At 41.3% G+C, this 15,029-nt stretch overlaps 2 protein-coding genes across 10 annotated transcripts in view; both read right to left on the minus strand.

Moving 5' to 3' along the window:
- Nucleotides 1–4,987, minus strand: part of MAP3K15 (mitogen-activated protein kinase kinase kinase 15) — an 89,909-nt gene extending 84,922 nt beyond the window's left edge. For 2 of the 4 annotated variants that reach the window (XM_081949541.1, XM_081949540.1), the window contains exon 1: nt 4,199–4,986. In XM_081949541.1, coding sequence (XP_081805667.1) covers nt 4,199–4,550 — 352 coding nt within the window. In that variant the 5' untranslated portion in view covers nt 4,551–4,986. Of the gene's footprint in view, nt 1–4,198 lie in introns of all 4 variants that reach the window. The other 2 variants (XM_081949539.1, XM_081949542.1) reach the window with 2 other exon arrangements.
- Nucleotides 4,988–6,293: 1,306 nt separating this feature from the next.
- The window catches only part of SH3KBP1 (SH3 domain containing kinase binding protein 1), a 239,495-nt gene continuing 230,759 nt past the window's right edge, over nt 6,294–15,029 (minus strand). For all 6 annotated transcript variants that reach the window (XM_081947350.1, XM_081947349.1, XM_081947346.1 and 3 more), the window contains 2 exons: nt 10,261–10,324; nt 6,294–9,498 (listed from right to left, as the gene is read on the minus strand). In XM_081947350.1, coding sequence (XP_081803476.1) covers nt 9,457–9,498; nt 10,261–10,324 — 106 coding nt within the window. In that variant the 3' untranslated portion in view covers nt 6,294–9,456. The remainder of the gene's footprint in view (nt 9,499–10,260; nt 10,325–15,029) is intronic.

Consider the following 15,029-nt stretch of genomic DNA (forward strand, 5'->3'; position numbering starts at 1 on the left):
GAAGAAGAAACATCAGGCCAGCGTGGCTTCACCCTGGTCTACCCAATGCAAAGAGGAAACACCAGGCCAGTGTGGCTTCGGCCCAGTCTACCCAGTCCCAGCAGGCCCAGTCTATCCAATGCAGAGAAAGCAGCACTGAACTGAGAGGCCCAGCAAAGAGCTGAAGAGACTGTGCTTGCGCAGGCCAGGCGAACAGGCTGGGTGGGGCTAGGCAGCTGGCCAGTATGCCTGGCAACACTTGGCCAGTATGCCTGGGAGCAGGTAGGCAGACTGGCCAGCTTCAGCTTATTGGCCTACCCTGCCCAGCCTGTTCACCTGGCCTGCGCAAACACAGCCTCTTCAGCTCTTTGCTGGGCCTCACAGTTCAGTGCCCAGCCTGATGCCACGCCAAGCAAACTGCATGAAGCTAGCCACACCCACCCAGTTGGCCACACCCACCCAGTCAGACACACAGGCCTGGCCCTCCAAAGTCAACCAGAGTCCTGATGTGGCCCTCAATGAAATTGAGTTTGACACCTCTGCACTAGATCTCTCATAATAATCTATCATTATAATTAATTATAATGTCCCATAATTAATCACCAAGGTTTAGGAATAGGGATGGCTAGACCAATAGAACCAATTGTTAGATCATTACTAAAATGTTTATTAGATGATATTTCTTATTATCCCACCTTGTCCCGCTTTCTTCTTTAGTGAAATTGTATAAAGCTTTCTTAATCCTTTGTTCTAGGTTTTTGGAATTTTGGCCAGAACCCCTTTTCTTAGAGCACTTAAATAAAAGGCAAGAAAACCTGCATCTCATATCTAGCATCCTTCATCGGCCTCGGCACCAGGCTCAGACCCGAATTGGGGGCAACACATATGCCCAGAGAATAAAATAGAACAGAATTCTTTATTGGCCAAGTGTGATTGGACATACAAGGAATTTGTCTTTGGTGCATATGCTCAGTGTACATAAAAAGACAAGATACATTTGTCAAGAATCATAAGGTACAGCACTTAATGATAGTCATAGGGTACAAATAAGCAATCAGGAAACAATCAATATCACTATAAATCGTAAGGATACAAGCAACAAAGTTACAGTCCTGCGGTCATAAGTGGGAGGAGATGGATGATAGGAACTATGAGAAGACTAATAGTAATAGTAATGCAGACTTAGTGAATGGTTTGATAGTGGTGAGGGAATTATTTGTTTAGCAGAGTGATGGTGTTAGGGAAAAAACTGTCCTTGTTTCTACCATGTTTCCCCGATAATAAGACAGGGTCTTATTTTCTTTTGACCCCCGAAATAAGCGCTTGGCCTTGTTTTCGGGGAGGTCTTATTATTTTAAAGGTGCAGGAGGCGGTGAGCGTGGTCACTTCATGGCTGCTTGCTGTGTTGCAATATTTTGGGGGAGGGCTTATTTTCGGGGAAGGGCTTATTTCAGCGCATGCGCTCAAAAGCCCGATTGGGCTTATTTTCCGGGGAGGTCTTATTTTCAGGGAAACAGGGTAGTTGTTCTGGTGTACAGTGCTCCATAGCGTCATTTTGAGGGTAGGAGTTGAAACAATTAATGTCCAGGATGTGAGGGTCTGAAGATATTTTCACATCACTCTTTTTGACTTGTGCAGTATACAGGTCCTCAATGGAAGGCAGGTTGGCAGTAATTGTTTAGTCTGCTTTTCTGATTATTCTCTGAAGTCTGTGTCTTGTCGGGTTGCAGAACTAAACCAGACACTTACAGGTGAAACTCGAAAAATTAGAATATCGTGCAAAAGTTCATTTATTTCAGTAATGCAACTTAAAAGGTGAAACTAATATACGAGATAGACTCATTACATGCAAAGCAAGATAGTTTAAGCTGTGATTTGTCATAATTGTGATGATTATGGCTTACAGCTCATGAAAACTCCAAATCCACAATCTCAGAAAATTAGAATATTGTGAAAAGGTGCAATATTCTAGGCTCAAAGTGTCCCACTCTAATCAGCTAATTAAGCCATAACACCTGCAAAGGGTTCCTGAGCCTTTAAATGGTCTCTCAGTCTGGTTCAGTACGAATCACAATCATGGGAAAGACTGCTGACCTGACAGTTGTGCAGAAAACCATCATTGACACCCTCCATAAGGAGGGAAAGCCTCAAAAGGTAATTGCAAAAGAAGTTGGATGTTCCCAAAGTGCTGTATCAAAGCACATTAATAGAAAGCTATGTGGAAGGGAAAAGTGTGGAAGAAAAAGGTGCACAAGCAGCAGGGATGACCGCAGCGTGGAGAGGATTGTCAGGAAAAGGCCACTCAAAAGTGTTGGGGACTTTCACAAGGAGTGGACTGAGGCTGGAGTCAGTGCATCAAGGGCCACCACACACAGACGGATCCTGGACATGGGCTTCAAATGTCGTATTCCTCTTGTCAAGCAGCTCCTGAACAACAAACAACGTCAGAAGCGTTTTACCTGGGCTAAAGAAAAACAGACCTGGTCTGTTGCTCTGTGGTCCAAGCCCTCTTTTCTGATGAGAGCAACTTTTGCATCTCATTTGGAAACCAAAGACCCAGAATATGGAGGAAGAATGGAGAGGCACACACTGCAAGATGCTTGAAATCCAGTGTGAAGTTTCCACAGTCTGTGTTAATTTGGGGAGCCATGTCATCTGCTGGTGTTGGTCCACTGTGCAGGGTCAACGCAGCCGTCTACCAGGAGATTTTGGAGCACTTCATGCTTCCTTCAGCAGACGAGCTTTATGGGGATGCTGACTTCATTTTCCAGCAGGACCTGGCACCTGCCCACACTGCCAAAATCACCAAAACCTGGTTCAATGACCGTGGGATTACTGTGCTCGATTGGCCAACAAACTCGTCTGACCTGAACCCCATAGAGAATCTATGGGACATTGCCAAGAGAAAGATGAGAGACATGAAACCGAACAATACAGAAGAAGCATCCTGGTCTTCCATAACACGTCAGCAGTGTCACAGGTTGATAGCTTCCATGCATGCTGCATTGAGGCAGTAATTGCTGCAAAAGGGGCCCAAACCAAGTACTGAGTACATATACATGCTTATACTTTTCAGAGGTCCGATATTGTTCTATGTACAATCCTTGTTTTATTGATTGCATGTAATATTCTAATTTTCTGAGATTGTGGATTTGGGGTTTTCATGAGCTGTAAGCCATAATCATCACAATTATGACAAATCACAGCTTGAACTATCTTACTTTGCATGTAATATATTAGTTTCACCTTTTAAATTGCATTATTGAAATAAATGAACTTTTGCACGATATTCTAATTTTTCGAGTTTCACCTGTATAGAGGTGCAGATAACAGACTCAATAATTCCTCTGTAGAACTGTATCAGCAGTTCCTTGGGCAGTACCATTACTTCATCTCTATTGCAGGTAGCACACTTCTGAGGAATTCTAAAGATTGCATTATTTCCTACTGATTTACTTTCTAGTGAGTCCCTGAACAGACAGTTCACAGATAATGTAAGCTGAGCCAAAGTAACCCATGTGATTTGCTTATGGCTCAGTGTACTTTGAACTGACCACATACATGACTAGACTATTCATGCATATTGTGCAGTCAACAACTGTTTACAAACTCCAAGGAGAGAATGCTTTTATTGCAGACACCCAGACCTAGGGGCAAAAACCCGGAGGCCTCCTCAAAGGCAGAAAAAATCTGTATGTTTGGTATTTGTTGCTGTGTTTCTGTTGCTGTACAGAATGGCAATTTAACCTTACATACAATAGTGGGGGGGGGAGGAAATGTGCTTTTATTTACAGATATTTAACGTTGAGAAAAGCTACACCTTGCACGTTTGTTTTTCTCCACCACTATTACTCTTGTCAAAACCCCTCATTTATAGGTCAATCTGTGGTTCATTTACAACTAGCTAATCTCGAGATTATTGATCAGAGCTAAAAGTGGGGTAAATTAATCCCAGAGAAATCTTTTTTTCCCCGTCCACCCTCTCCCCCTGCTTCTTTTTAAGAATCCAGTAACTGAGCAGTCGCCTTATCTCGTGGCAGTCAGCAGACTCGGAAATGCGATCTGCTGCTTCCTATGGTAGCTCGTCCCACCTAAGAACTCTAACCTGCCAGCTATCATAGACGCGCGACTAGGTGAGGACTGGAGCCGGAACGCCCTCGGAGCGGCTGGAAGCTCTACCCGGGACGCCTTTCTCCTCTCCCCGACGCCAGCTACTCACCCGCGTCGTAGAAGATGTCCAGGACAGCCGTTTCGCCGAAGTCCAGCTCTCCGAAGTTGATGGTGGTCAGCTGTGCTCCGGCAGCCTCACAAGCTCGCACTAAGCACAGCAACGCCCCAACTTCGGGACTCCGCACCCCAGAGCTTCCTTTCGGATTCTCGTTGACCACATACACGGCTCGGAGCGATCGCGGGGGCATGAGTGGGCCGTTGCTCGCCTCTCCGCCGCCGTCAGCAACGATCCCTGGGGTCCCTTCGCAAGTCGCAAATGCTTCGGCGCCGTTTGGAGTGCTGACCCGCTCGGCCTCCCCGCTAAGTCCCGGCTGCTTGCCGCTAATCACGTGGTTTTCCATGGTCCTGGTAGCCGGTGCTACACGGTTCGAGGCGCGCGGCGGGATGCCGAACCTCGCGCGCCCGCTTGTCTGCCTCGAGTCCTTTTCTAAGGCTGCAGAACGCCAAGCGAGAGGGGCGGCCGAGCAGGGCAAAAAGCAACTTTTCCGGCGTGTAGCTGAAAGTCGAGGGAGGGAGGGAAAGAACGGCGGCACGCTAGGCGGTGCCTTTCTCCCGCTGCCCAGCTCAGCTGCTACTTGGAGCTGAGCTTCCGAAGCCTCAGGGAGCGCGTCTGTCGCTTAGCTAAATAGGTCTCCGGCTAGAACTTTGCTTCTAAAAACGGTTCTCGGAGCAGGACTGGCGGCAGCACCTGTCCCGCCCTCTTCCGTTCAACCTCTCATCCGGACGGTGCCAGGCGCCGGCAGTTATTAATGCCCGGCTGAGTTTGAGGGGTTTAAAAGAGGCGGAGTATGGCCGGTGTTAAGGGAGGGGATGGGGGAAGGAAAGTGGTTTCGGCTCCAGACTTGCCTTTACGCACACTACGTTGTTCTTAACCTCTGATCATCATGAAAAGTTGTTAGATCCGTTTCAGTTATTCTAGGAATGGCTAGTGGATGTCCCCCTCGATGGAATCTTATAATGCGGTCATTATTTTTTAAAAAGAGATTTGATTAGAGAGACTGACTGCTTTCAAACTGACTGATTACTAAAACCGGTAATTTCAAAATAGGAAGTTGCAATAGGTTTCTGATGCAAACTGGAGCTGCAAAAAGATGACAGTGCAAAGACAAAGTAGTTTAACTCTGCTGGGGCCCTGATTCCTTCCTCTATTCAGGAAAATTCAAAACTGCATCCCCAAACCATAATCAAATTACTGGAGTAACAACCGTATTTTATAGAATTCAAATACATACTTTATCAAAGGCAGCCAAGGAAATCTCATGCAAATTCTCTTCAATACATTCATTAGCTTCTATTAGAGCTTCAAATATAAATAAATATCAAATATAAAACATTATTTTAATGGTATTCTACAGATTCAGCAGTTTTATTTAATAGTTGAGATTGATTAAGGGAGACATAAGCACGTTAATTTTTTCAATTCTTTGTCTTTGCTAAGGTGGAAAGAAAGAAGACTAAAGTTTTCTTCATCTACTTTTGTGGCAGGTTTCTCTTTAATCTTCCCATTGTCATGACTGAGTAGATTGTTGCATTGGTTAGTCACTACATGTCCAGTTACACTTGCTTAGTGTATGTGTGTGTATATATATATATATATATTTGTGTTACAACCCCTGGTATGCCCAAATATGGGAGGGAGCTCACTACTCCCTCTTTCTGTCATTCGGCTCATCACTGACCTTAGAAACAATATTTAGATTGCAGAATAATATTTTCATTTGTTTTATCTGGAACACAAAATAAAAGTGGAAGATGAACTAGAGAAACTAAAAATAATGTTTGTGTGTGATAAAACCATTCAATGTAAAGTTTTCTTCTATTAAATAATACAACAATTATGAAATACAAGAAATTAAAGAATAAATGGAACTAGCATTAACTGCTACTTTCTTTCTATCTTATGAATACAATTTATCAAATTCAAAAAAAAGTTTCCAAAATTATGTTTAGGTCTGAACACAGGCCTGAAATGACAATTTCTTTTAAATATTTGAAAATATAATTTCACTGTAAAATACTTTCCATCTTTAAATATGCAAAACAAATATTCCAGTTCTAAAAAAAAAATCAATGCACTGATCAAAGAATTTCCATAAAATCTCATTTAATCTTATTTTACAAATCACAATACATTGGACTTCTCAATACAGATTTATAAAATGACAATTTACCAACATAACAGGAAGAGAAAAAGGAATTAGAACCCTGATTTCAGGTCAATCAATGCTGAACTCATTTTTTCTTTTAAAATATGATTTTAAAATGTCTTAGTTTTCAAGGCTCTATCTTTGAATCTATATTTTAACAATTCACAGTAAGTTTTTCAAGTGAATGAAATCAGAAACCTATTAAACTATTTCAAGTTTCAAATACATACATACATACACACACACACACATATATCTGTGTGTATGTATGTATGCGTGTGTGTGTGTGTGTGTGTGTGTGTGTGTGTGTGTATGAGAAACACTACTTGTCCTCCTGTTGGATTCTCACAATGTTGAAGCTAGTAGCTATACGTCTTTATTGCTAGAAAACCTCTAAGAGAACTAGAAAGATCTAATAGGAAAACTGGGGCAGAGCCTGTTCAGCCTTAGATTCAGGCTCAATGACTGTTGTCTTGCAAGAGACACTTTCAGACAATCAGGGTCCACTTCACACTGGCATCTTAGTTACAGCAGTAGTGCAACTTTTTCCTGGCTATATAGGCTGCACTTGGGTTTTGAGTGGCAATGTTGGGGCTGCTCTTCACATGCAGAACAAGGACAAAAACTTTATTTAAATTTATTTTTTTAAACAAATATATTATTATGCCCAACATATTTCATACTTTTAGTTTCTGCTATGTTGAATTTACACTCAAGTACATTCCATGACACAGAGATTACTACATCCAAGGGAGAATGATGTGAACACACAAAGAAACCAAATATTCCTCCTAAAATATTCATTAGGACAGCAATATCTGATGCAAAAGAAAATAGTTTCTTTGCTGCAATAATAATGCCTCATCAGATCTCCATCTCACAGTATTCTTAGTAATCTTTCCCATCAATTTCCACAGCTTGGTACACATGCATTTGCATGTAAAAACACTTATTTCCACAAAAACATTCAGAATGGCATGCCAATAAAGAAATGCCATGACCATGGACTTAGGGCATTTCAAAGGTCCTACAGCCTTTTGTCCATTTTAATTATTTAAGCTAGTGTCTATAAATCAAACACTATAACATTGCCTAGATCTCTTTGTTGCAGCACAATATCCTACACTCCTAGGTTATGACTGGAAATCAAGTTTGTTTTGAAAAACAACAAGGGCTAACACTGATTTATTACATGAATGCTGTGAGGACAAAGAAATTAGTTCCATGATTTACTTTCGTGCTTCAATGTAAAACACTCATCAAGATGATTTGGTCATTTTAATACAGAAATCCTAATGTAATGTTAAAATCCTGAAAGATATCACAGTGACACATTTTTTATTATTATGCTTGTATCAATGTTAATAAAAGAAAATATACATGATTGATACAAGTATTTGGATGCATTATTAAATCTCTAGCCTGAATGTTCTTTCCTGATATAAAGATACTAATAAACACAATTGTAGGACATTTTTGGGTGTCATGCCAATACTTTTAAGTCTCCTATCCAATAACAAATAGAAGTTAGCAACCTTAAATGTAGATGTTTAAATGATAAATATTAAATGTTTATATTTGATATGATAAAGTCATCATGTGATATTTCATGTAAACTTCATAGCTCTGTGAAAAGATAAATACTATAATTCTATTATATAACTAAAAGATGAATATTTCAGCAGGACACATACCTCAGCTATTCAAGAACACTCAAGTGCAATCCTATGCATGTTTATTTACATGTGAATCTTACTGTTTTTAATGTTTATTCTGCAGTAAGGATACTAGGATTGTGAAATCAGATTGCACGCTTATATACCATTATCTGATAATATATTTTACTGAATTGAACAAAACCCATTCCAATACACATGCACAGGATTGCCCTATTAATGTACTATGAAAATAAGAAATCCAACTATAATTTTGTTACAAGCACTTTTCAGAGATCGCACATATATTATGCAAACACATATACATTCCTTTGCCTTTAAAAGCTGAAATCTTCACTATCTGTATAGAGATGTAAACACTGCTTTGACATAAGTCATTTGGTAAGATGCCAGTATAGAAACCATTCACCCCAAATTTGCAGGCTTACAATTGTTTAAATGAGGTTAATATCACATAGTTCTCTGCATATAATAATATAATTTTCTCTTGTTAATTTTTATTTTATCCTTATTTGCTCTTAGATGATGCATATTCTGCTCACCCAAGATGTGCAAAATTGGAGATAAAAGTGGGCGTTTAACATTTGAGTGACAGTAAGCAAAGTGAGTTTTTAGAATAATCATAATATGCAATACTGGTTAAAATAAAGCTGCCTCAAACTCAGTGTGGTTATTACATCATTAAGTTGAATCAAATCTGATCAAAATGGAAGATTTAGATGAGCAAGCAGTTAATATGCTGAAAGACTGACCTCTAGTGGATAGATAGGCCTCATTGTGTTAGCTACATTTCTAAAATCTGGCCTACAACTAGTTCCAATCCGTGTTTGGCAAAAGAAGGCACAAATCATTGCAAAGACCAGATTTTTCTTTTTAAATATACTCTTTGTACACAAACTTAAGATTCACCTTGTTGTTAATTTTTGGACATAGGATTGCATAAATAATTGTATTTAAAACAACACACATTAAGCTGCTTTAAGAGAAACAAACCCCCGCACCCAATATCCACATTCATTTCTGGATATATGCAATACAAACATTTTAAGAATTTGTGACAAAAGACAATTTAAAAAGTCAAACTCATGAAACCTGTAAACTGATAAACAATTTACTTATGGAAAATATCATTAAAATAGTACCACTATGAACTAAACTGCCTGAGTTTTCAATTTGCCTGTGAACGTGAAGCAGAGAAGATTTTAGCACAATACGAAAAAATTCAATCACAACCAGTGCCATTTCAAGAAAGTGTATCACATAGAAATTTATGTTCTTCACTGGAATTTGTGTTGTGCTATTCAATTCTTGTGCTAGTTGTCCAAATAAAGAAATGTAGGCAGTTCTTTTAATCATTTGGCACAAAGTTATTTTGTTTGGGGCATAAGTCTCTGTCACTATGAATTAATACATCCATCCAGAATTCACTTTGATTGAAGAGCTTTCTTTATATCATTAATTTCCATCTAAAAAGAAACACAGATTAAATTATATGCAACTAGTTATTTTATAAGCATTTAGACTCTCTTCATTCACTGTTCAGTCCAATATGCTGACTCTTCATCTTCAATTTACTCTCAGAAAGTATTACGAAAGGGAATTAAATCAATATGTATAAACTGACACAATATCAAAAACAGGAACTCACAAGGAGAAAACATTTATTTTAGTTTGAACTTAAATCAAGAAAATATTGAAAGAGTTTTCAGAAAGACTATAAAGGAAAAATCTGACACAAGGTATCCATGGCTAGATTTTTCTTTTCTCTTTTAGCTTAGTTTTCTCTTTTAGAGCTGCTTGGAAAGGGAACATGGAAAGAAAATTTAAAAATATTTGCCCATGCTCTGTTTTCCACACAAACTGTCTATAAAGCTATTATTTGCCTATCCAGAAAAGCATACAGAAAACACCTACATATTTTCTCTGTGCAGAAAACAGCCCTATTAGTTAGAAAATAATACAAAGATGAAAAGTTTCTCCAAATAAAACACTGACTTAAATTTTACTGATTTTAAGTCTCTCAAAATGATTTTAGATAATATTTTCTTGGCTATTGTAAAACTTGTTAATATTGAAAAAACACTTCAAATATATATTTTTGGTTTTATTTCCTTTTTTCCTATATATTAGAATTTGTTTCATGCAAAACTTATTGGACTATGAGATACAAGGTTTCATTAAAAATCCAGTTATAAAGCTGATTCATGTATTCATTCATATACAAGTACCTGTAACCGTAGCCGAATCTTTTTTTCTTCATCTAATTCAGACAGCAATTGCTTAATTTCTTTTCTAGGAAAAAAGCACAAATTTTAATGACCATATTTCGAAGGGGAAGGGCATGCATTTTTAACAATACGTATCAATGTAAGTTATAATGTAGCTATATTATACCTATATCTTTTTCTAAAAAATAACTTCTCTAATTTAATTTCAGACTTTACTTGGCATTTACTGCAGAAATCACAACTTAGCAGAATTTTTACTACTATATTCAATAAAGGCTAAATTAATTATGAACCCACACATGATAATAAGCACTAAAACCATTTAAGATCATGTAAAAAAATACAAACATTGCTTTAGTCATTCTAAACTCCCTGGTTCTTGAGTACATGTATCATTAATTACAGTAAACAGGGATATTAACCAACTTTCTGATTTCTTTTTTTTTAAGATTTTTTTTGGTTTTTGAACATTTATAGGGAAGGGTAGATAGAATAGAATAGAATAGAATAAATTTAATTTGTTAGCCGCTCCCTCTCCAGAAGGACTCGGGGCGGCGTACAATAAAAACCCATACAAATATACATATACATACAATACATATACACATACATACAAACACATACAAGTACATGTACATGGAGGAGGTAACAATCGTTAAATGCATACACTAATAATAATAGAATTAAAATTAACAATTAAAATACCCTCAGTTAAAATTCCAAATTTAAAAAAGACTGTCAGGAGCAATGGGATAAACTATGGTTGAGCCAGGCCAGCTAATTGGAAGAGGTGGGTCTTGAGCTTTACACGGAAGGAGCGGAGATCGGAGGTAATCCTGATGTCAAGGGGGAGTTCATTCCACAGGGCTGGGCCCATCACAAAGAAGGCTCTGCTCCTAGGCGTCGCCCCCCGACACTGTTTGGTGGACGGCACCTGGAGAAGTCCCTCTCTGTGCGAGCGGATTGGTCGTAGGGATGTATGGGGCAGGATGCGATCCCGCAGGTAACTAGGTCCTGTGCCATGGAGCGCTTTAAAGATCATAATCAGAACCTTGAAACGCACCCGATAGACCACAGGAAGCCAGTGCAGCTCGCGCAGGAGAGGTGTTACATGGGAGTATCTAGTACTCCCCATAATCACCCGCGCGGCCGCATTCTGGACCAACTGCAGTCTCCGAGTGCATCTCAAGGGAAGTCCCATGTAGAGAGCATTGCAGTAGTCTAGGCGAGATGTCACCAGCGCATGAGTGACTGTGCGTAAGGCATCCCGGTCCAGTAGGGGGCGCAATTGGCGCACCAGACGGACCTGGTGGAACGCCCCCCTTGCCACGGCTGTCACATGGTCATCCATGGACAGCCGGGCATCCAGGAGGATGCCCAAATTGCACACCCGCTCCACGGGGGCCAGTTGCACGCCCCCGATGGCCAGTGATGGAAGCAACTGGTTGAACCGGGGGGCCGGAAGCCACAGCCACTCCGTCTTGGAGGGGTTGAGTTTGAGTTGGTTGTCATCCATCCAGACCCGTACGGCTTCCAAGCACCAGGACATCATTTCGACGGCCTCGTTGGGGTGGTTCGGGGTGGAGATGTACAGCTGAGTATCATCAGCGTACAGATGATATCCCACCCCGAAACCACGAATGATCTCGCCCAGTGGCTTCAAATATGTGTTGAACAGGAGTGGCGAGAGAACCGACCCCTGTGGCACCCCACAAGTGAGGGGGCTCAGGGCCGATCTCTGCTCCCCTGCCAACACATGTTGCGTCCGGCCGGAGAGGTAGGAGCCGAACCACCGTAAAACGGTGCCCCGAACCCCCAACCCCTCCAGCCGGTGCAACAGGATACCATGGTCGATGGTATCAAAAGCCGCCGAGAGGTCTAATAGGACCAGGATAGAGAAACAACCCCTATCTCTGGCCCTCCAGAGATCATCAACCAACGCGACCAAGGCCGTCTCCGTGCTGTGCCCGGGTCGGAAGCCGGACTGGCGCGGGTCTAGATAATCATTTTCCTCCAGGTGTTGTGGAAACTGATAGGCCACCACACTCTCTACAACCTTCGCTAAAAAGGGAAGGTTGGAGACAGGACGATAATTGGCTAGCTCCGTTGGGTCCAGGGAAGGCTTCTTGAGTAAGGGTCTCACCACCGCTTCTTTCAATGCAGCCGGCAGAGACCCCTCGCCCAACGAAGCATTCACTAGGCCCAGGAGCCAGTCGTGTGTAACCTCCCAGGCTGCCAGTACAAGCCAGGAGGGGCACGGGTCCAATAAACATGTGGTAGGTCGCAGACGTGCACGTAACCTGTCCAAATCCTCGATGGCAACCGAGTCAAACTCCTCCCAGAGTGGTCTCTCAAGACTCGCCTCGGACGTCTTCACTAGACCACTGAAAGGGACCCATTCCCTCCGGATTTGAGTGATTTTATCCTGCAGATATTTCCCAAATTCCTCTGCCCTGCCCTGTAAAGGGGCTTCCCGCGGCCTCTGAAACAGAAGGGAGCGGGACACCCGAAACAGGGCGGCAGGGTGGTTCTCTGCGGATGCAATGAGAGTGGCACAATGTCAACGTTTGGCCGCTCTCAATGCCACAAGGTACGTCCTTAAGTGGGTTCGTACTTGTGCTCGGTCAAATTCGGAGCGGGAGGATCTCCAACGACTCTCTAGGCGTCTCTTGTGGCGTTTCATCACCCTTAGGCTCCTTGGGCTCCCAAAACCTCATACCTTGTGGTCTTCCTAAAAAATTTAACGTGGACTTCCCTTGGAACATTATGTGTTCTAGCATATTCTGAATTGATTCTATAAACCAGGTCCATATCCCACCACAACTGTTCTTTATCTCTCTTAATGTATTCTGCTAAGATTGTAAGACCTTAAGGTCTTCATCTTCTGCCTCAGGTAGGTTCTGGAATCTGAGAAAAAGGGACATTCTTTCAAGTTCCATCTTTACCATGAAATTTTCCAGTTCTCTATTCCCCTTCTGAGTTGCCTTCACCTCCTCCCTCAGCCCAACCACGTCCTCCTCCAGTACACCAACCCTCTATTTATTTTCTGTTGTTTGCTGCTGTGCATCTCTGAGCTGCTCTTTAAAATCTGTCAGTTCTTTTTTCAGTTCTTCCTGTCCCTTCATAATAGCCTGAAACATTTGGGTAACTGATAAGTCCTTTGTGCTCTCTCCAGCCACTTCTTGTTGTAGAAATGATAAAGTTTTTGTCTGTTGGGTCGTTGGCCTGGATGCAGAAGAAGTGGGGGCTGAAGCTGCCTTCCCCGGCGGTGATTTTCTGGGCCCCATTTGTTAAGCTCAGGGATAAGTGTAAGTCCTTAGTACAAAAGAAATGGCATCTATGGAATGTGCAGCTGGGTGATACTGAGGGGGCAGACAAGCCCAGAAGTGAATGTTAAACCTCAGTCACAGTTCCAAGCCAGAAGAAGAAAGTCAAATAATCTAAATCCAGAAAGACCATAGAACAGGAGGGGCTCCAGGAGTCCTTAGGGAGGTAATATTAATATAAAGCCAGAAATTCCTTCAAAGGTAGTTTCAAAAGGCTGGTTTCATTTATTAGGGCGAAGAAGAAGGAAGTGAACCATCTTGGCTCTGCCTCTCACAGGGAACCAGGGAGCAAAGCATTCAAAGTTTCCATAAGACTTTTAAAACAGCTCAGGAATCACTTCTTGCATTTGTGATGTAAATCTTTCTCATAGTTAGTACAAGTGGGTAATTCAATGTTTTACTCTCTCACTCCATTCCGAGATCGAGAGATAGTCCAAATGCCGCTTTAACTGAGGGGGGTGAAAGAAAAAAAAAACCTCCAATCTTACAACTTCAAAAAGATTGAATCCTCAACTTGCAAAAAGCTGTTGCTCGTCAATTAAATGGTGTTAAAAGAGATTAGAGCAAACTTCTCATCTCCAGCACTTCACTGCAACTTCTAATTGGTTATTTCCTTCCGGAATCCATTCGGCGAAGGCGCAGACAGCTGACAGCTACACCATGTGCCCCCCTTCGCTCTCCGGCTCCTGAGGTGAGACTGGAGACCCCCCGATGGCTGCCGCTGCTTCTGGGGGCTCCAGCAAGCCGCCCTAAGGCAGGTGGTCCCTCCAAGACCCCCTGTGCTCCCAAAAGGAGCCCACCGGAGAGACGAGCAGTGGACAGCAACATCCGTCGCCTCCAGTGACCGGAAGTGATCCGCACCAAGTTTCTGATTTCTAAGTATTTTATTGGAGTTAGGACAATTCTATGTATATATTAAAAAACTGGCAAATAGAAATTTCATTTTCTTTCAATTCCATCAACAATATCTAAATTCAGCCTTAAACTTTAAGACCAATTCATACTTACAAATGCTGTAAATGCTGTTAGGCAGCCAAAAATGGCAAAATATGTACAAGATGTATATCAGCACATTTGAGGATACCACAATTAAATGCATACTGTATATAAAAATATTGGTGAGAGAAGTACCTAATTTACTGTAAAACAGTTAGTTGATCCATGGTTGGAGAAAAAAATTTTCTGACAGCCCTGCACTTGTAGTTACAATAATGCTAAAATAATACAAATTCGATATAATTTAATGTAAGTTCTTTGTCAGAGTGTGTACAGCATGACTACTAATAGGAGACAATCCAGGAGCAAAATACAGGACACAGAGGTTTGTCTTACAAATAGTGGTTTATATACAAGGACTTCTATATACAAGGCATATAGGATGTGTGTGTGTGTACACCCACCCACCCACACACACATACACACATATATATACACATACATATA

The sequence above is a fragment of the Natrix helvetica genome (assembly GCF_964273705.1).
Source record: "Natrix helvetica genome assembly, chromosome: 3".
Taxonomy (NCBI): domain Eukaryota; kingdom Metazoa; phylum Chordata; class Lepidosauria; order Squamata; family Natricidae; genus Natrix; species Natrix helvetica.